Genomic DNA, 19970 nt, shown 5'->3' with positions numbered 1-19970 from the left:
TTTTTAAACACCTACAATGATAGTCCCTTTCATTAGGAATTCAGTGACAATAATTATTCCAAGGTCATTCAAGGTCACAGACAGAGAAATTCTCTATTTATGGCATCGTGTCAGCCCCATTGTACCATTCAACTTTGTCCTTACCATATTTTACGTATCTTTAGAAACAACAAAGATTCGTTGTACAACAAAGATTCGTTTAGAAACAACAGTATATTCGTTGTACCAAATTTGATTACGATCTGTAGAATGCAAGAAAGTTGGAGAACTACTTAATATCATGAATTCAATTTCCTTCCATTTTCATTTCATTAAATAACTTACTTTGATTTTATGGAATTTTTGAGGTTTCCAGTTTGGCAGTCAAAGTGTTGAACGAAATGAACAACATATTTAGTAGATTCTGTTCGAAATCTTCGTCGCGCGATGTTATAGTGCGAGGGTATAAATGTCCCGTTTGTCGTTGGTAATAAAAAAGAGTGTCGCAACGTAACGGGTCGTTGGATTCACCTTGAGAAAATCTTATCGTCCGTCGCAGACATCTTTTTCTATTACCGATAATAAAAGAGATGTTAAAGGTGGTCGAGTGAGCAGGATAGGGATGTCCTGCGCATCCTCGACCGGCTAACGGGTCGAACGGGAAACCAGGGGGTAGTCACGACATGCACGAACCGATATATCCCACCCTCTCTTTGTTTCTCTTTTTGTACTTGCATCCCCGTCGGTCGAAGGCCTGCGATACGACGCGCACAGCATACCTTATCGAAGCATGAACGATACCTTTCCGAAAGATCTTTCTTGTTACTCTCGGCGACGCCAGAGCGTTCTGCACCGTGCCAGCACCTTGCGAACAACACCTTCGGTGTCGCGTTTCACACTCGATCCGGACTAGCCGGACCGTTTCGCCGGGATTCTCGCGAGACACGCACAACTTATCATTCTTCTGTACTTTCTATTAATTTCGGTGGATGGTTCGATCTGCCTGTGGTCTCTTGTTTCCGATCGTCTCCCGGGGACTGTGCGTTTGGATACGAATTGCGCTTTGTAAGTACGTGTTGTGTGTCCATGGATCGCTTGTTCGCCGCCTGCCAGTGTGTAACGATCTCTTTGCATCCTATCCGTATGCATATAGTCGGGAAACGCGACAGTGACAACAAGCGATTGCGTGTCGTTAGATGTATCTTGTCGGTCGAGCAGAAACTCGGATACGCGGTTCCGAGAATGCATTCGAGTCGACTACGGTCGTGAATCGTGCGAGAGTCCGCTCTGACGCTGAGTTTTTGCTCGAGTTCGAGATCGTTTACCGATCCATTGTCGCTAAGTGATACGTTTTTTGGACTTTGTTTCATGCGAACAACAGAAGTTGATCGAGGTGTGCATAGCTTTAAAGGTCTGTCTTATTCTTTACCGTTGCATTTCGTTCGACGGCCCATGTCAGAATCACGAAAACCGATCACGAACTGCTCTTTCTCTCTCTCTCTCTCTCTCTCTCTCTCTCTCTCTCTCTCTCTCGCTCTCCCAGTCCAGATTTCTGCATCCTCCGCGATCGCGAGTACGCTTCAGCCGTGTACAGTTAAACTCTCGTCGAGCCTGTTAACCGAGCGCGAGCCTGCGATCGTTAATCGTTAAATACCTGCCTGCGAGCCTAGTATATCTAAAAGAGCCTGGCTAATTTTCTTCCTGATAGCGATTCCCAAGGAAACTATTGGACGGCGTTGCTCTCGGGATAGCTTGTTGGTTTACGAATGAAATTGCAAGTTCAGCGATAAAACAACAGAGTTAACGGGACCGTTGACTCTCTCTCTCTTTCTCTCTCTCTCTCTCTCTCTCTCTCTCCGTTAACAGGTTAAGGCGGTGGTCGCGGCGTGCATCGCCTCCCTAGTTCCGCACACCGTATACGAGATTTGCAAGGGTACGGGATCCCCGCTCTCATTTCTTAATAATGCAAAGATAGTACTGTTTTGTAGTCAAAAGCGTTAGATAAAAGTTCAATCTAGGCGGCAAAGGTCCTCAGAAGTCCTACTTTTGCGTTTTCAGCCGTAATTTGCAATATTCAGCAGCATGCTGATTTCGTGTGTTGTCGAGTGACATTATCGTAAATATCGAGAGATTTAGAGCTCGTATGGAGTTCGTAGTACCTTTCCCGCCTAGCGGGAACATATAGGATCTCAATGCAACGCCAATCACGTTGTATGCTTACGTATTAATCAAATAATTGCGGGAACCCACAAAAATTGGATCATTGAGTATTTCATCAAAATATAGTTCCGGCATTTTTCGCTACGAGCGCTGTACTCTGTTCCCGATCTCTCTCATCGTCAGCAGTTACTGTATCGGTAAAACAGAGGCCTATAGGAGCATGCGCGGCGCGATAGCGTGGATGGCGCTGTCGTAGCTTTGTTCGAATAGACGTGCCGCGGCACACTCACACACCGCCTGGTCGGTGTGTACGTGTGCCTACGCCGATCGCAAGGGTCTGGGATGCCTGGAAATATTTCCCAATAATGCAGAGACGGGACTTTTCCATAGTGAAAAGAGCTAGATAAAAGTTCAATCTAGGCGGGAAAGTTCCTCAGCAGTCCTACTTTTCCATCATCGAGAAATGATTAGCAATATTCGGCAGCATGTTGTCCGCCAGAGAGGCCTGTAGGAGCATGAGCGTCTCGTGACACCACGCTTGTTTCGAACGCCTCGCGAAATTCACATTTTGGCCTCTGAACCAAAATAATCAGAGGGTTTATGAAATCATGTCAACGGAAAAATTGTGATTTCATTAGTTTCTTTTCGCATAAATCGATTTTTTCCAAAATCCTGAGGTGACGACAAATTTTTTGATCGGATTTGAAGTCAGCGTGATAAGATCTACGAGAAAAGATGTACAGAATGTCAAGAAAAATCTAATCGTGCATGGCATTGGATAAATCACAATTTTGTTTAAATATTCCAAGTTTATTTTCAAAGTTAAAACATGTTTGTACCATAGTCTCTCTATTTTTCCCTTATTTTGCAATATTTTAACTTCTAAGAAAAAAATCATAGCTCTATCTCATTTCTATCGAAAGTTCTTTGATTTTGACAGAAACTTCGCACTTTGTCAAATATAGTGTTACGAGCATCGATATGTTACGATATCGAGACATCGCGCCGAATGGTCTTCGTTGTATCGTCGTCACTAAGACGACGCGGCTAACTTCTCGGTTTTATATATTGTATACATATATAAAACTTTGGAAAATCTTGCGATCGGCGTAGGCACACGTACACGCCGACCAGGCGGTGTGTGAGTGTGCCGTGGCACGGCTATTCGAACGAAGCTACGACAGCGCCATCCACGTTGTCGCGCCGCGCATGCTCCTATAGGCCTCTGTTTTACCAATACAGTATGTTGCTCGATACTGAACTTTTTATTTTATTTTATTGATACTGAACTGTGGGAAACGTTCCTATTTAGCTTTTTCTAGCGGCCGTTGTTTCATAGCGTGACGATCAATATTTTGTCGGGGTCAGGTACGGTCGGTCCGCCACCCTTAGTTTGGTCGACTCTGATTATGCTCGTGACAGCCACACCTAACAACGTCGATCCTGCGCTCTCCCCGTTGCCATTCTCGTATCGTAGAATTAATTAACCCTTTTGGTCGTTCGAGCTCGTTCGTGTCCGCGCAGCGAAACTGACTGTCCGGTGTACGATGCATGCATGTTGCAAGCCGAAAGCTTCAGAGCTGAAAGGGTTAATCGCCGCGATACGCGATCCGAGGGATGTGACGATGTACCCCCCCTGTATCGCGTATCGCGTCTAACTTTCGCTGCGCCAATTATCAACCATCAACATGCGTGCCATCATCTCCTTTTGTTCTCTCATCGTAATCACACGGTTGTCCGTAGCCGATAGCTAGATCTCTGTTTGCAAGCGACCGGGTACTTAAACGATGCAATTGCAGAACAACGTGCCTGGATACGGGGACGGGGCGAAGGAGGACTGCAGCGATCTGCCACCGAACCAGCGCAAAAAGAGACTCCAACAGAGGCTCGACGAGATCCAGGCGAAGATACAGCAGGAGACTGCGGCGAGGGACGGCCTGATGAAGATGAAGGGCGTGTACGAGCAGAACCCGGCGCTCGGCGACCCGATGAGCATAGAAGGACAGCTGAATCAATCGAGCAACAAGCTGGACAAACTCGGTGTCGAGCTGGCAAAGTTCCAAGGTTATCTCGAGGAAGCGATGCGCGCTGGCGTCAGTCTGTCCAGGTGACCTTGCTAGATTTCAAGTAGTCTCTAGGCCGTAGAGATTCCATTTGTCGGCGCCGCACAGTGGGCAATTTGGACGAAATCGGATTCAAAATCAAAGAACTTTCGATAGGAATGAGGTAGAGCGATGAAATCTTTTTTAAATGAAAGCTGCAACTTTGTAGAATATGGGAGAAATAGACAGATTATGGTACGAACGCTTTTTAACCTTGAGAAAATTCGTTTGCACAATTTCAAGAAAATTGTGGTTTTTCCAATACCACGCGCGGAAAGAATTTTTTCTTAACATGCTATACATCATTTCCCATAGATTTTTTCACGCTGATTTCAAATCTGGTCTCAAAATTTGTCTACGACCTCAGGATTTTGCAAAAAATAGATTTCTGTGACAAAAACTAATGAAATCATTTTTTCGTTGAAATGATTGGATGGTAATGATCTCCGTATTTTCCCCATATTCTACAAAGTTTCAGCTTTAATTTAAAAAGAATTTCATCGCCTACCTCATTTCGACCAAATTGCCCACTGTGTGCCGGCCGCGTTCCTATTCTTATCGGTGCAGAATTCTACCGTGTTCACGATCTACTTGGCCGCTCGACACGGTCCGAAATCTCACGGCCCGAAATCGTTTCAGTCCCAGTCAAGCACCGCGAAAGCCCACCAGCAACGGATCCGCGACCAGGCCGTTGAGTTCCAGAAGATCCAGCCATTCGGGGGGAGAGGAGAGCCTCTCGAGATCGGCGTCCGACTCCAGCGTGGGCAACGCGAACGCCAATCAGCCGATACACAAGAAAAGCGCCCCGGGCACACCGCAACCCACCCACGGGTGAGCTTTTTAGTCGTCAGATAGCGTCCGATAGCCGTGGATAGCGATAAGCTCAGGAACTCGTTCTACACGAACAATAAGTGGAGTCTCCCGGCTGTATTCTTGTCTCTCTTCTATTTCCTTTTTTTCTTTGCCACTGCAATTTTATTAACGGACGAATCGTCGTGATAATTGCCAGTCGCGCGGCGTCTCTCTGTCCTTCTTTCTCGCGCTGTTTCGCTCTGTCTCAATTCTAAAGTCTAAACACACAGATCAGAATTTTTAACTAGACCAATTAGACACGCTTTTCGCTTTACGGTACTGATGCACAGTTCCACGAATAGCCCGGAATCTGGTCTCGGGGAATCGAGGACGTCTCTTCCTGGTAGCGGCGGCGAAGAATATTACGTTGACGAGATCGATGCTCAACCGCCATTGGGAACGTGTAGAGCGCTCTATGCTTTCGACGGTGAGTACAAACGAGATTCGTAGATTACGGATCTTGATGCATTCGTTTTATTTTTACCACGAGAAGCCTATTAAGTCGAGGAAGAGGAAACGACAAGCGTGTTAAGATCTGAAAATTTATGTCTTCAGCTACCAGCGAGGGATCTATACCGATGTACGACGGTGAAGAACTGTACATGATCGAATTGGACCAGGGGGATGGCTGGACCCGAGTCCGACGCATCTCGCAGCCGATCGAGGGCTTCGTGCCTACATCTTACATCGAGTGCCACATGTTTAACACTTAGCCGCTACTTCTAGGACGTTAAACGATTACGAAGCGAGCGGCGAGTCGCGCGAAAGGAGACGCGAGGGTTTCTGTAAACGCTATTTGGCTCGGTTACGGTACATTGTACGACGAATAATAGCTACCTTGCGAGATTTCCCGGCTGGAGGGTTTTGTGTTGATTGATCGGCACATGGGATTCCAAGAGAACACTGTTACGTTCGAATAGTGGGCCTAAGCGTTACCGTACGATTCCCGTGCGTTCGGCGAGCGAGCAATGATTCCGATGATGTGCCAACGGGACCGACTTGCCCGGTAAGATCGATCGAAACGTTTAGTCAATTACGTCCAACACGCTTCCCTCCGTTCTCCGTGTCGTTAATCGATCGAGAAACGAGGCAGGAAGAAACGAAAAGGAGGACGGAAAAGAAAAAGGAGAACGAGTCCCGAAGCTGGTTAACGAACCTCGGCTCGATGAATCCTGAACCGAGAATGATCAAGGTCAGACCGGATAGAGAAATCGGTCGCCTACGCATCGGATACTTCTGAAGTACGGTACCGTTTTCTACGAAGAGAAGCACAACGCCCCTGATCACGCTTGACCAGCCTTGGAAATTGTGCCTCTGTACTTTTTGGTCGTGCACTGCCGAACAATTAGCAACCACAGTGCTGGAACGAAAGTAACATACTTTTCATATAGACGTAAATAACGCGCTCCGCTTATACACGCGTGTCGACTATACCCATACACAGAACAACAAATATTGTGCGATCGTTGTGTAACTGCACGAATTTTTCTCTACCTTGTTTCCCCCTTGTATATCGACTCGATTGTGAAGCACAGGCGACTCATGGACGATTCACGCACTATCTCCGCCGACGACCAAGAAACCTGGTAGCGCTTTTAACTATTACTTTTGTTCGAGCGTGAACATATACCCGCAACACCTGTTAACCGGGCCGATATTCTTTCAACGCGTCGAACAGGAACGATCTCGCGTTCTAGTTTGTTCCTCGCGATACGCGCGCGTATCTCTCTCTCTCTCTCTTGGCGAATATACGATAAGCCGCGAAACCGATAAACGAAAGATACGCGCGTTCGAAGTACAAAGGACGAGCGGAACTCGTCTTCCACGGTTGACAGGTGAAAAAGAAAGTATACTCGTATACAACACGTTAACGTTTCTTGTCTCCGCCGACGATAGCGAATCCGACTACTTTGCAATTCTGTTGAGTCGTTATCGTCTTCTATTGTTGTATTAGTTTATTAATCGACGTCTTCGTTTTTAAGCTCAAGATGAGGGTGATTAGGTGGTGCTCTGTACAGCAAGTAGACCCCGACGAGAGCGGTCTCGGCAAACGAGTTTTGTTTCTACGATGTTGCCTGAATGTGAATTTAGTTAGGATATATTTCTGTACATACTGCAAAGGGATATGGGAGGAAGAACGGGAGCGAGTGGTACACGTGTGAGTGCCAGATTCGATGTACTCTGCGAGCCGTTGAGTCTCCCTTCGTCGACGGGGACAATGCGCGAAACGATGGCGTTTTCCGAACAAACACCCCCTCTCCTGCCCCCCATATTTCTTCTTCGCCTTCGCCAGAAACTCCATCGTTTCCGTTTGTTTCGAGGGAGAGCTCAACCGTGCGCCGTTACACAGCCTAGATTCGTCCTAGATTCGATTGCGATGTATCGGAGTCGTGTAGTCGTATATATTCTCGCGTATCAAAAATATGTCTATGTATATATATATAATTATATAGATATATATTTATATATATATATAAATACACGTGTATATATATAAATATATATATATATATAGTACTATAATCACTCATTAAAAAAAAAGAATGTAGCTTCAGTATACAAGATATGCAAGTGTACGCAAGTGTAAAACAGAGTAAATGTGAAAAAGAGGAACAGTGGTTCTCTCATCTACCCCAGCTGCTGCCCATTCAATAGCTATTACTTGTGTCGCTCCGACGTACACAATCGTATTGTTAAGCCTTGAGTCGCGTGTTCGTGTCGAGGGATTGACGGAGCAAAACATTGGCAAGACTTTCGCAAATCTTCTTCTTCTTTTCCCTTCTCCGTTTTCTTTGATATTCGTCGCGTAGTTTCGCTGCAAATGCTTGCGTACGAAAGTCTGGCCGAGAAGTATTTTTCGCTCTAGCATACCAATCCCTGGCATCGGCGTCCGCATAATCACTTTGTGAAAGTGAAAAAGAGAATCGTTTACGATAGAACGACAAATGGAATTAAGAAAGAAAGTCCGTAACGTCTACCTTAACTCTTACAATTAAACCGCGTCCATTCTATGTATATTTTGTGATTTTATATTCATGATCAAGTATTGTAGATAATTAACTCTGTGACTCATACGTTTAATTATTATTATTAATTATTATTATTAATATTGAGAAAAATATAGGTACTAAACCAACGTAGCGCGTTCGAACGTATTTCGTGTGGTTACTAGACTGCGGATTTTACGCGTGCCTTCAAGTCAACTTCCATGTGGCTCTTGTTTCTTGCAATCGATGCGGAACATTTCAATGGCCCGTAAAGATCAGCAGTCTAATGATTACCGTGCAAGTCCAACCTCCTGCCTCTCCTAACTTCACCGAATCTTATGCGAAGCGTTGTCGAAGAAGTGAAGGTCGAAGGAATCAAGTCGTGGTCTATATTTCTTAAAAGTATATTGCAACATTTCGCGGACAATTGACTAGATCGGAAATACAAATTAATATATTCTGATGTGTATTGTGCATGTACACACAGCTATACATATATATATATATAAACGTTATATATATAAAACGTAATATATATAAATTAAATATAAATGTTCATGCAAGCTCGTTGCAGTTTCGCAATATCCATATTTAAAACACAGAAAAGCTGAAAATTCTCGCGTCATCAACGGTGATCCCTGATTGACGCAATTTTACGTATATGTATACTTTTTCCATAGATAAAATAACGATTGTTCGTGGCGAGGATGTTAACAGTCGATCGCCCGTGCATTGGCAGTCGTATGATTTCGTTTTACACGATATATATACACATGTGTATATATATGTCGAAATATGTCAAGTCCACGCATACAAAATAATAAAACGTATCTTAGATTTATAGAATATTTAATCGAAGTTAGTAAAAATATGGTAGTAAGTTGGATCGGCGGCTCGCGGATCTTTCGTGACATCGATCACAGAGGTATACGGTTGAACGAGCGAATGGCCGATTAAAAATCTAGAAAAAAAGAAGTAAAACACACGGTAGAAAAGAAGAAACGAAGAGACGATCGATCGGTATTCATTCACGAGATCAATGAAGAAAAAGTCCCAGGTACACGGCAAGCCTCTGCTGTTAAATACTCTAGAAGAGTACCTATTTACAAGCGGTACGGTCGTCAACGAAGCTTGTTGTTGCTTGGCTTTCTATGTGATTCTTGCCGCTTATCGCCATGCCCGTTCTCGGTCAGTCGTATATATATATATATACTGTACAAAATAGTCGCTATTCGTTCTTGACTCGTGCAACGAGTCGTTTGCAAAACTCTTGAACAATTTCAGTCAAGACAGAACGAAAGCAAAGTACGTTCACGCGGGTTGATCGGCCCCTTTGGCAGAGTGGATTATTCTCCTTGAGCTACGGGTTTGCTTCAGATGGTGAGATCCTCCCATTCCTCGACTTCCCTAGGCGTCAGTGTGATTCGAATTCGAGTCAAGGTACCGAGAAGATCGTGCATCCTGGCCGTCAACGGATTCGCTTGAAGATCAATGAATTCCAGAACGGGAGCGTGCCTAAGTCTTTCAACGTCCACGTCTGAAAAATGAAATTGGATCCATCAGGTCGATCGTGGAATCGATAGGAACAGGTTCCTGTACACCTACCGATGATATAGTTGTTATTGGCATGAAGATACTTCAACTGCGGTATCCGACAAGTAACTGGCGGTAAAGCAATGAATGTATTATGCGAAATATTCAGCCTTTCTAAGGCTTGTAGTTCGGAAAGCTCCTCTGGCAGCTTACTCATTTGATTGTGACTCAGATTCAGTTCTAGAAACAATTCACCCATTTGAATTTCGTTTACAGAGAAACTTTGCTGCTTGAAAAAACACACAGAGTATTAAAGAAGCGGTAGAACAATTGTTAACATAGTCCAAGGACAATGCTGTTCGACAATGCTATGATTCATGCATGGAACAACTCACCTGTGATCAGGGAAAATTTTACAGCGAATTTCGGCGGAATCTTTGTTATCACATTTCCGGAAAGATCGCATCTTTTCAATTCCGTGTGTCTCATTAAATGATAAACTGCATCAGGTACTTGCATCAACTGGCATTCTGATAGATCTGAAACATTATTCGAAGAGAACGTTGTTATACAATTATCGTTCTTCGTTTCGACATAAATAGAAATAACTTTATAGAAGAATGTAATTATTGTTGCACGGGAAACAATACCCTTGCATCGTGCTGTTGACTGATCAGTTGTCGAACTAGGTCAGTGTATAAATATTAAGCTGCGGATAACAACCGCGTTATTAAATTTTAAAAACATTGTTCCGGACATAGTTGCATTCGAATTGTGTCGTAGCGTGGACTAGAAACGATGAATAATATATTATATGGCGTGTCGCGAACCATGCTCCTTTTTTATAAAACCCGCGATACACCTGTAGCAGCTATGTAGAACTAGGTCACGAACTGCATCGAGGTAAATGCACTGGGTAATGACTAATTTGAACAGAATTCGAACGAAATTCAACGGAGAATCGAGTATCGATGGCACGGACAACAGATTTTTGAAATTGTTTCAAAAAAACAATTTACCAAGACTCTCGTTTTCTTGTGCTTCCTCGCAGCGCAATACCACTCTCGTGACAGCGTTCGCCATCTTGCCGAGCTGGACTGACTCGCTACAAGTTCCCGAATCAGTCGTACGGTCACTCTACAGCGAAACATTTATTTTTGGTGAAATTCAGGAATAAATAGGATCCGTTCGCTACCCTTGGCATTCGTTCTACTTTCCGGATATCTGTGTGACGCATGAGCGAAATGTAGAACTGGTATTTCTTGTTTCATAGCGTTTTCCGCGGTTAAATATATCGCGAGTCACCTGCAGTTTCCTATAGGATCGGTGGACCGTGGGTTTTTATGAGTTTACAGCAGATCCTATGGAATAAAGTCTAGCTAAACAATAATAAATTTGAACACGTATCGAACACTCTTTACCCAGTAAATGCATTCGTTTGACGTAGTAAGCTTCCACTTCCTGTTTTTACGAATTACCTCCTGAAAGGATGAAATTTGTAGAAATGCTCATAGTCTATCGATTATTTAAATTTGTTAATTTTTCATTCGAATTTTAACGAATCGGGGACGAATGTCGGACACGTTTGAACGGTATGAAAGTAGACGCAGGGCACTCGCTTGTTTGATATCGCGGCAGAGAATCTTGGCCGCCATGTTGCTCGCGCCTGCGCATTCGTTCAGTTGCGATCCCGCGTTTCTGCGACTCGAATCACGAAAATTTGATCGAGAACATGCTGCTGCATCGATAACGAGAAAGTTTATGCCACAGGTTATCGTACGAGAGAAAGAAGGTAGCGTGTGCATTATTTTGCAGACAAATGTCCGACGTCGAGAAAGTAACAACGATTCTTAGCACTAGCATCGAAAGTACTGCATTCCGTCATGCAACATGTCAATCAAACTATACGAATACGTTTAGCAATATTTTCTTTTATCGCACGGCGGTTCAATTTGAATTTTCTTCTGTAATAGAAACCGTAGTACATCGTTCTGCTGATTGCCGGTTAATTGCCTCGCTTTGGTACTCTGCAAATCTCACTTTTTCGAGTAGTATTAGCGGTATTAACTTGGTAATGTTTGAACTTTTTTAATGCTCCCAGTCAATTAAATTAATATATGTTACTAAAAAGGCCATATTTTTGTAAGGATAGAGGATTGAACAGTTTCTACGGAATGTAAATCATAATATGGGCCAGGAGAAGTATGCGCGTACAAAATGCTACAAAATGGCCATAGGAAGATGGGTCCGAAGTGACCCGGTACTGGCCGAGGTTGCCTTACGAGCCGAACCAACGAACCGGTTGTTTTACTGTACACATCGACAGTGACGATGACTTTTTGCAGTAAAGTAGTAAATAGCATCTACGGCAAGCTGCCATTTAAGGTTACGTTTCCATAGATGGTGGCGCCACGCATACATGCACGCGTGTACGAAGGGTTGCATACACTCTCGTTCTACCACGTCGGTTCATCCACGAGCGAGCAAACCGGCTTACGTGTTACAGGGTCGGAATTATTCGCGTTTCAATCGAGAACCAGAAATTCGTCCAGCATTTGACACGCAGGTTCTCTCAAATCATCTCTATTTCCGTCAATATATATATTTTTAGAGCGTGCATTAACGCAAACTTCTGTTTCAGGGTATTTTCCGCAATCATGGATAAAAGCATAAGGTGAGTCACCCGTTCGAAGAGCAGCGGTTGCAATATTGCCGTCTATCATAAAAGAAAATAGACGGACGTGTAGACGGTCGTAAGTCCCTTTCGATTATTTTAATCATTCAAAACTGTGACAACGCAAATAATTATAAATGCGAGAACCGTCGCCTCGTATCGAGGATGATTTAGTTTGAAATGAATTGACTCGCTTTGCCAGGTAAGACGAAGACGATTTAGGATAGCCGAGGACACAATAGGATGAGCAATTAAACGATGCAACGAATGAGTAATCTATCGCGGGCTACGTGTAAAAAGGATCAGGAAGACGGAACGGAACGGGACGACTCTCGCGCGGCATGCAAAGCGTGCGCGTTTACTCTGCCAAGGCCCCGTAGTGGTTCACTATTCCGAGATTGACCTTTCGTGTACACGGATGCCTCCAAAACGTGCAACAGATCTTTTCTGCCTACGGACCGGTTGGCTCGCGATTATATGGTTATAACGATATCAGGGTATAGGGTCCGCAGATGCGTCGACGCTTTGACGCACCCGAAATAGAACGGTCTCGAGCAGCGGCAACTGAAGAACACCATCGTTTCCGGAAGCGGAGTTCAAGTGGTCGTTGCACGAAATTTTCTGCGTTACCGTATAAAACCCGTAACGGGCGCCGCGCCGGGAAGATCGCACAGAAGGCAACAACGGTGCGCCATTAAATTCGCATTGTCTCGTTTTCCACGGTGCTCGGTTTCCTATCGTTTCCACGTAATTATCGAGGGTCGTGAAATTTCCGCGCTAGCGCTTAAACTGCGCCTCGACGCACACAAAAAAGAACGCGCTTGCGCGAATCGTCTGCGTCGCTCGAACGGCAAACAAGGAACAAAGACCGGACACGAGTTGTGCAACAAGATGTTTATCCGAGCAATTATCTATGCCAGAGAACCCCGACTGAACATTTCACTTTTATTCCAAATGATGCACGGCCGAGGACTACCGCCACCTGTTACGTACGCCTACCCAACATGTACGACCAGCTGGCACCTGATGCATCGTGCTCGAATTGCCCGCTGCAACTAGGCCTCTTATTGCTCTTTGAACCCACCATGGAAGAGAACTCAAATCTTTTAGGGTTCCGAACGGTTGTCTGACTTTCGAGGAAAAGCGATGCATTCTCTGTAGAGTCGTCAGCGCGATCAAACATTTTTCACTCTTTCATTATTCAACTCTTTCACCGCATATCTCGGTAATCTTCTTACAACGGGTAACAGGTAGATTCCTAGGACCGGAGTTGCAACTCTTCTACACTCGAAGTAGTTAGTACGAGTAGAGTAGACTTCTCCGAGGAGTCTGAAACGCTTGTCAACCGGACAATCGTTTTCATCGAACGGAGTCCCTTAGAGCGACGAAGCTATCGAGAAAAAGCATCACGGCCGATTGTTACCTGGAAGCTCGTTACAGGGACATTTCTTCTCGACGATCGCTAACAAGCGTTATTACAGAGACACGTAGACTCCTCGAGTATAGCTGTGTCGGCTACCTCGCGCTCTCGTTTTCTCCGCGTCGAGACTTTCGCCAGTTACCGATTAGAAATCTCGCGTTTGCTTTTAACGGATCTGCCGTTGCGTTGCGTTGCGTTGCATTTCGAGTCGCCTGGCCGGACTACGCGTTAAACAGATGCGCGGTTGTGCTACTTTTAATTGGTTGCCGCCGACGAATCAAAACATCTTTTCTCGGACCACGGAACGTCGTATGTATTCCTCCAAATTTCAATATATTTAGAATGTCTGTAGTTGAGTAAAAATATTTTTCCGCGTTGCAGGGCTAAAAACTGATCGAGCGCTCTACAAAGAGGATCACCCGGACGAATCGGCATTGAGAAAGGTCTGAAATGAATCCGGATGCACGGATAAGGACCCGAGAGACTCGTCCTGTTTTCCAGGTTGAACGAGGAAACGAACCGTACCGATCTATGGGCCACTCCGGCGGTCGACTCGATCGGTTTCGATCGAACGAGCCAAGGCGAAACGCAACTCGCGACAATTCGTCACGGTAGTTTGAAAGTCGAGCTCGTTACGGGTCGGTCGAACAAGCGAATCAAGGCCGGCCAGAAACACGTATCGCGTTGCCAACATTGTTAGTCGGCTAACTGAACGAACCTTAAGGTCACGCGCGTCTATTAGCGTTAGTCCCCTTGTCGGTGCACTTTGTCGGTGTAAGGTTCATAGTATATCGATGGAAAAAACAGGCTGCTCGCGTGCTATCTTTTCCGAGGTGCACGCGAACGCGTCGGCACGCCGAGCGCGGTTCGACGCATCCACGGTGTTCCCGTGGAACGGTATCGCTTTCCTTTCTCGCTTTTGCACGCGTCACAGGAGTACTTTCGATTTTCGCGGCGATAGGGATGCCGCGCGGGTTGCCTCACCGACGAATTCACCGTTCGAAGTAGATTATGCCAGTAGGGGGTCAGACCATGCGTTGCGAATCGGTCTATCAATGCACACTGTTGCACACCAGTCCGTCGCGTAAGGATGCGGTTGTACCGAACGTGGTTTTCGGTCGCATGCTTTGCTCCATTCAATTTTCAGTGCGTTTCGACCGTACTTGCGAATCTATTGTAGTTGGACGATCGAACGATCTTCATTCGTTTTGGTATTTTCGCTCGATCGGGCGATGGATGTTTTATGAATTATTGTACTATGCGTCGCACGCGATCGAAAATCGACTACGGTATAACCGCGCCCTAAGATCTGCGGTTTCCTCTGTTCGGGGTAGCCCGGGATGACGCACGAGCTTGAGAAACCGATCGCGAGTGATCCATCGGATCGAGATTAACATGCGAGCAACCACCGATCTGTCGCGATGATTAATCCGCGGCAACGAGTCGCGTTGTACGCAACCTTAACATTGTCCGACAGCTTATCGGCGGCTGCTTATCGGAGAGCATCGATGACTAGAACTACGCAGTCTGCGTTCGCCGCACGCGATGAAAGTCGCCTCGATCATCGGCGGTACGATCATCGTCGGATAAGAAAAGCACCGGCGAAGATCGTGGAACGTCCCCCGCCCGTCTCTCCCCCGGCCGTGCTGCACCGGAGCGAAAGTATTCTAGCTCGAACGCGGAAAGACACCGTGCCGTAGAAAGTATGCAACGCCGAAGGAAATAATTACGTATTGCTTCGCCGCGAATGATTGTTTTTGTTGTTTTTTTTTTTTATAGAATTATTTGAACTGCTTACTTTTCAGATCTTACAACGGAGCAGCGGATGACACTGTTGCGGATAGAACCTACCTAGGTTGCAATTGTCCTGAGCCTCCTCGCACCGGGAAACCACTCTAATGATCGCCCGGCCCGCCAACTGAACGCAAACTGCCATGGCCACGTTCCTCTCCCCTTGCTCCGGAGATACTTGTTGCACTTGTTCGTCATTGTACGAGGGCGGTCTCATCTCTCCTGATATCGATTTCGGCGAAGGGACAAGCAATCTTTTCGATCTCCTCGGCGCGCACCTCTCGGATCGTTCCAATCGAAATGGAAATCCACGAACAATCGGTGTACACGTGTCTCTGTCGTTTTCTTCTTCAGGGTAGGTATATCGATCAGCACTCTCGCTTGCCCCCTATCAAGAAACCAGCATGTTTCGAGCTTTGAGTTTCGAGACGAGACACCACTATCCCGACCAGATGTTTTCTCTTATCCTGCCGAGAGTCGGAGGAACGTCGGCAACGTCGATCGAATGGAATCGGATCTCGGATGCACGGGTTCTCCACGGTCTCCGTGTTCCAGCACTCGTGGAGAAGAGCGAAAAGGAATCGAGAGCAACGAGAGCGTTCGTCTCAGGTGACGCTGCCTGGCACTGACGCGCGTTACCGCACGCGGTGCTATTTAAGCCCTCGCCCCACGGCTCTCCCACCAGAGATGCATCTCGGATCAGCTGACTACTTTGTTTCGATTCCCTCTCTTTGTTTGAAAACAACTGTAGGGACACACGTTGCGCGCACACGTTGCGACCTGCGACTTGTCGGTGCGGTGTCCGCCGCGCGTCAATCGGCCCGCAACCTGTCGAAATTGGTGCTAGCACTGCTCGCCGTTCAGCGGACGAAGGTCGTCGCCTTTATCGATCGGGGCAAGCGAGCCTCGATCACCAGGACCTTCTTCCGCTTTGTCTGCGCCGCGGCGAGATCTTTTCGAGAATCGGCTGGATTTTCCGCGTTGCACCTTGTCAGGGAGTCGAGGTCAGCCATCGAGTTTTCTCTGTACAGAAATAGTCGGACAGAGCGTCGTTGCGGCCGCGCGAAGGTCTTCGCGGGCGACTTCTCTGAAAGACACGCGAACAGCCGGGTTTTTCGATGGAAACAGGAAGAGCGTCGCTGGATGCAAACAGCCTCGGTGACTCGTCGAACGACGCGCGCTTCGTCTTCGCCGCGATCGACAATTAGATTAGCGTCTCTCTCCTGTTTCCTATCTAGCTCGAGCGACGGTCGGCTGGAGGCTTTTGTCGTTTCGACGAGCGCGGAACAACGACGCTTCCTGCTACTCCCGATTACGGAATCGGCGTTCCCTCCCGCGTCGCGCTCTTTAATTAATGCCAAGTTTCTTTCATCTTTAATTCATGAGACGGTTAAAGAGCAATTTCGAACGTAGATCAATATTTCCGGTGTTATCCGCTTGCCGTTACACAACGAGAGAGGCGTGAAGGAAGCGTTCGCGTTCGATGCTCTGTGTCGTTGCTCGGATATTTTATTCCATGTTCCATCGCGCCGGTTACATAAGCAAGCAATTAGCCGCGAGCACGAGGAAGTCAGCGCTGGAACGGACAACGGACGCGCGACGGCCAAAAATCCTCTTGGCCGTTCGGCTTTGACGCGCTTCCGGCTCGAGCCGCGCGCCCGAAGGCGAAAGCTTTGTCGAGCGGTTTCCCTGAAAGATACTCGCTAAAAGCGTCGTCGGAAACGCAAGGTCGCGCAGACACGGGGAACGACGAGGATGATCGTCGTCGTCGTCGTCGGCGTCGGCACGATGCCTACTGCGCCATCGCGCGACACTCTTTATTGCCGCTCGAGCGGAGTTTTCCAGCGGACGGACGATTCGCTTTCGAGGCTCTTCCCGTTGTTTGTTTTCCGAGATAACGCCGATGCTCGGGATATCTCGGCGATCCTGCTAATCGCAGGAAATGGGGACGATTTTGTCGAATGGATTACCATAAACTTCACGAATCCACGCAAAAGAACAGCGAATCATTTCAGTTTTCTTTTTCAGATAGCATACAATAAAAGAGACCGAGTCAGGCGATTCATGCTGATAATCGGACATGCAATACCGATGCACAAATTGCTCCTACAAAATGAAGCTCCGCGACAGTGGGAATTCTGCAATCTGCCATTTCGCCATAATTTTCGAATGCACGATATCATTAATGACTAGACTGCGGATTTTATGCATTTATGAGAAAAATGGGTGACCACAATTTAAAACAGTGGACATGTTAAAAAGATTTCAGGATATCAGCGTATTGGTTTCAACTGATTAAAATAATCAAAAGAAAAAATAAATTTTTATGTCGCTCCTGCGTCCTGCAATCGACGCAAACATTTTTTATTTTGCATAACGATCCGCAGTCTATTAACGACCAAGCTGTCGATGTGACGTTAACTTTTTCCGGTCCTATTCCCAGCCAAACCGGAAATGAAATTTTGCGGCAACAATTCATAATTTTACTGACATACAATGCTTTCACCAATATGCCACAATTTCTTGGTATGTAACAACCATCGCAGTATCCCTTAGTTGTTCTATGCAGGCTAGCACAGCTACACATGAAATATAATTGACTTATATCATGTTGAAGACCTTTCTAAAATAAAAAAGAAAAAAAAACAATTTGGACCGCAAAGGTTTAAAGAATGAAAGAGGACGAAGAAGAACTGTTCGTTTTCGACGAATAGAGGAAACAACGCGTTCCTTCGAGGAATACAAATGTGCAGAGGATCGCGTGCGAAATAATTAGAATCGATGAGCGATGAACGGACACGTTAGCCAAGTTTTACTCGACTGCTGCCGGTCTAGAGGGAACATTTCTATTTACAGTTTCGATTTGTTTTTACAGCGGGGAACTGGTCAGTCTCCGGTTGGATCGTCGATCAATGGGACACCCTGCACGTCGGTGCTAAGAGCACAATTAACGAAGGAATCATTTGGAAAGAGGACCGTGGGCGCGCGCTCGCGCTCTGGCTCGCGCGGAACACGTGCACAGCCGTTCCGTCGCGATAATAAACAACGAAACGAGCGCGTCTGGAGCTGTTGGCAAAAGTACCATTTCCAGCCTCCCGTCCCCTTCGCCGCTTTTCTCGTCTATCGCGGACAAAAGAGAGCACCGAACGGAGTTTTGGCGCGCGTCGCTTCGCGGTGTTCGAGATCAAGAAGCGTGCACGTTTCGCCACATTAAACAACGATCCTGCGGCTTTCTCCTCGAGATCCGCGGCGCCGGTTGGCTCGCGATCGCGAAACGCCGTGAGAAATCTGCGCCACGACGTACCGACGAAAACGTTGCTGTTCAAACAAATACAAAGCGTTCGCTTCTGTTCTTCAGGCTCCGGACGATTTCCGGGAAGAGGAGGATACGACGACCTTGGGATATTCGGGGATAGCCGCGGGGTATCGGATGGCGGTGACGGAAAACAATCGGTGGTCGCCGGTGGATCGTCATCGATCCGCTCTTTTCTTCTCCGGGAGAGGACTTTGCTCTCCATTCATCGTGCAGCCCAGCGCCCAACAGGGATAAAATGTTTATACGAATGGTCGGTATGCTTGGCACGCGGCCAGAGGATACTGCGCGTGCATTTCGCGGACCAGAATAGATTCGCGGGCCAAAATCCCCCATGACTTCTCGCTCGTCGTGCTCCTGTTGACTCTCGCGCGCGCGGAACAGACTCGAACGCGTGCGAGATAAAAGTCGGATCGAGATCGATGCACGCGGCTCGTGCAGTGCGCGCACGTGTGCATTCGTCTCGGTCTCTCTCTTCCTCTCTCTCTCTCTCTCCTCTTCTATACCACGATCTCTCATTCGCTTTTCTTCGATGGTTCGAGCGTATATCAGCTCGAAACGCGTTTTCGGTTTTTCAGTCGCCGGCGGGTCTGCTCGAGCCGTGTGGACGCGGATCGAGAGATTCTCGGTGGCAACGACACGCGTCCCGACGCGAGCAGGTAGATCATTGGCACCGCGAGGCGTCGGTGACTTTTTGCGTTTCCGAAAACGACGCGCAATTTTACGGCAGACTCGCGGCATTCTGCCTGCTCGCTCGCCAACTCTGGCGCGTCACCGTCGCAGAAAGGAACAACGACGTTCCACGAATAAAATCCCGCGGAGAATGGATTTCAACCTTTTAACGTGACGTTCCAATTGCGAACGCTCACGGCGACGTAGCGTGATTGCAAACGTAATTGACTCTATCTTGCCGAAATCTATGCGACACAGTGATAGAGTTAAGGTTGCCGCGCACGTGAACGACGTCAGACTAACGTGTTTATTCCTATCGAAAGGAGGAAATAGGAAAAAAGAGTAGAATCTAAAAAACTACTAAAAAAGTAGTAGTAATAAAGAGTGGTATAAAGTATAAGAGCAGTTATGGACAGGTGGACGCATTAACATTTTAACTGCACAAAAGAATGTACAAACGCGTTGACGTCGGTTTGGCGTTGTTCAC

The 19970-nt window shown here is 46.6% G+C and overlaps 2 protein-coding genes and 1 long non-coding RNA gene across 9 annotated transcripts in view; 2 read left to right on the top strand and 1 right to left on the bottom strand.

Annotated features, from left to right (window-relative positions):
* The window catches only part of Cip4 (formin-binding protein 1-like Cip4), a 66031-nt gene extending 57983 nt beyond the window's left edge, over nt 1-8048 (top strand). For 2 of the 6 annotated variants that reach the window (XM_076798437.1, XM_076798432.1), the window contains 5 exons: nt 1361-1390; nt 3939-4246; nt 4881-5072; nt 5384-5520; nt 5649-8048. In XM_076798437.1, coding sequence (XP_076654552.1) covers nt 1361-1390; nt 3939-4246; nt 4881-5072; nt 5384-5520; nt 5649-5806 — 825 coding nt within the window. In that variant the 3' untranslated portion in view covers nt 5807-8048. The remainder of the gene's footprint in view (nt 1-1360; nt 1391-3938; nt 4247-4880; nt 5073-5383; nt 5521-5648) is intronic. The other 4 variants (XM_076798433.1, XM_076798434.1, XM_076798436.1 and 1 more) reach the window with 4 other exon arrangements.
* A 418-nt stretch (nt 8049-8466) lies between these two features.
* Nucleotides 8467-16428, bottom strand: Sclp (leucine rich repeat containing protein 20 sclp). 2 transcript variants are annotated; one of them, XM_076798445.1, is made up of 4 exons: nt 15559-16428; nt 10009-10152; nt 9686-9853; nt 8467-9617 (listed from the first exon to the last, which is right to left on the bottom strand). In XM_076798445.1, exons 1-4 carry the CDS (start codon nt 15713-15715, stop codon nt 9454-9456), a joined length of 633 nt encoding a protein of 210 aa, XP_076654560.1. In that variant the 5' UTR covers nt 15716-16428; the 3' UTR covers nt 8467-9453. The 2 variants fall into 2 exon arrangements, with proteins under 2 accessions (XP_076654560.1, XP_076654561.1); XM_076798446.1 differs by lacking the exon at nt 15559-16428 and adding an exon at nt 10633-10769.
* Nucleotides 12056-15630, top strand: LOC143359983 (uncharacterized). The gene is made up of 4 exons (XR_013083190.1): nt 12056-12179; nt 12255-12287; nt 15185-15410; nt 15513-15630. It is a non-coding gene; the product is annotated as an uncharacterized LOC143359983 (long non-coding RNA).
* Nucleotides 16429-19970: the final 3542 nt, after the last annotated feature.

This window comes from Halictus rubicundus, chromosome 12 (genome assembly GCF_050948215.1).
Source record: "Halictus rubicundus isolate RS-2024b chromosome 12, iyHalRubi1_principal, whole genome shotgun sequence".
In the NCBI taxonomy this organism is placed as follows: Eukaryota; Metazoa; Arthropoda; class Insecta; order Hymenoptera; family Halictidae; genus Halictus; species Halictus rubicundus.
The sequence above is the reverse complement of the archived record's forward strand: the minus strand, read 5'-3'. Positions and strand labels throughout refer to the sequence as shown.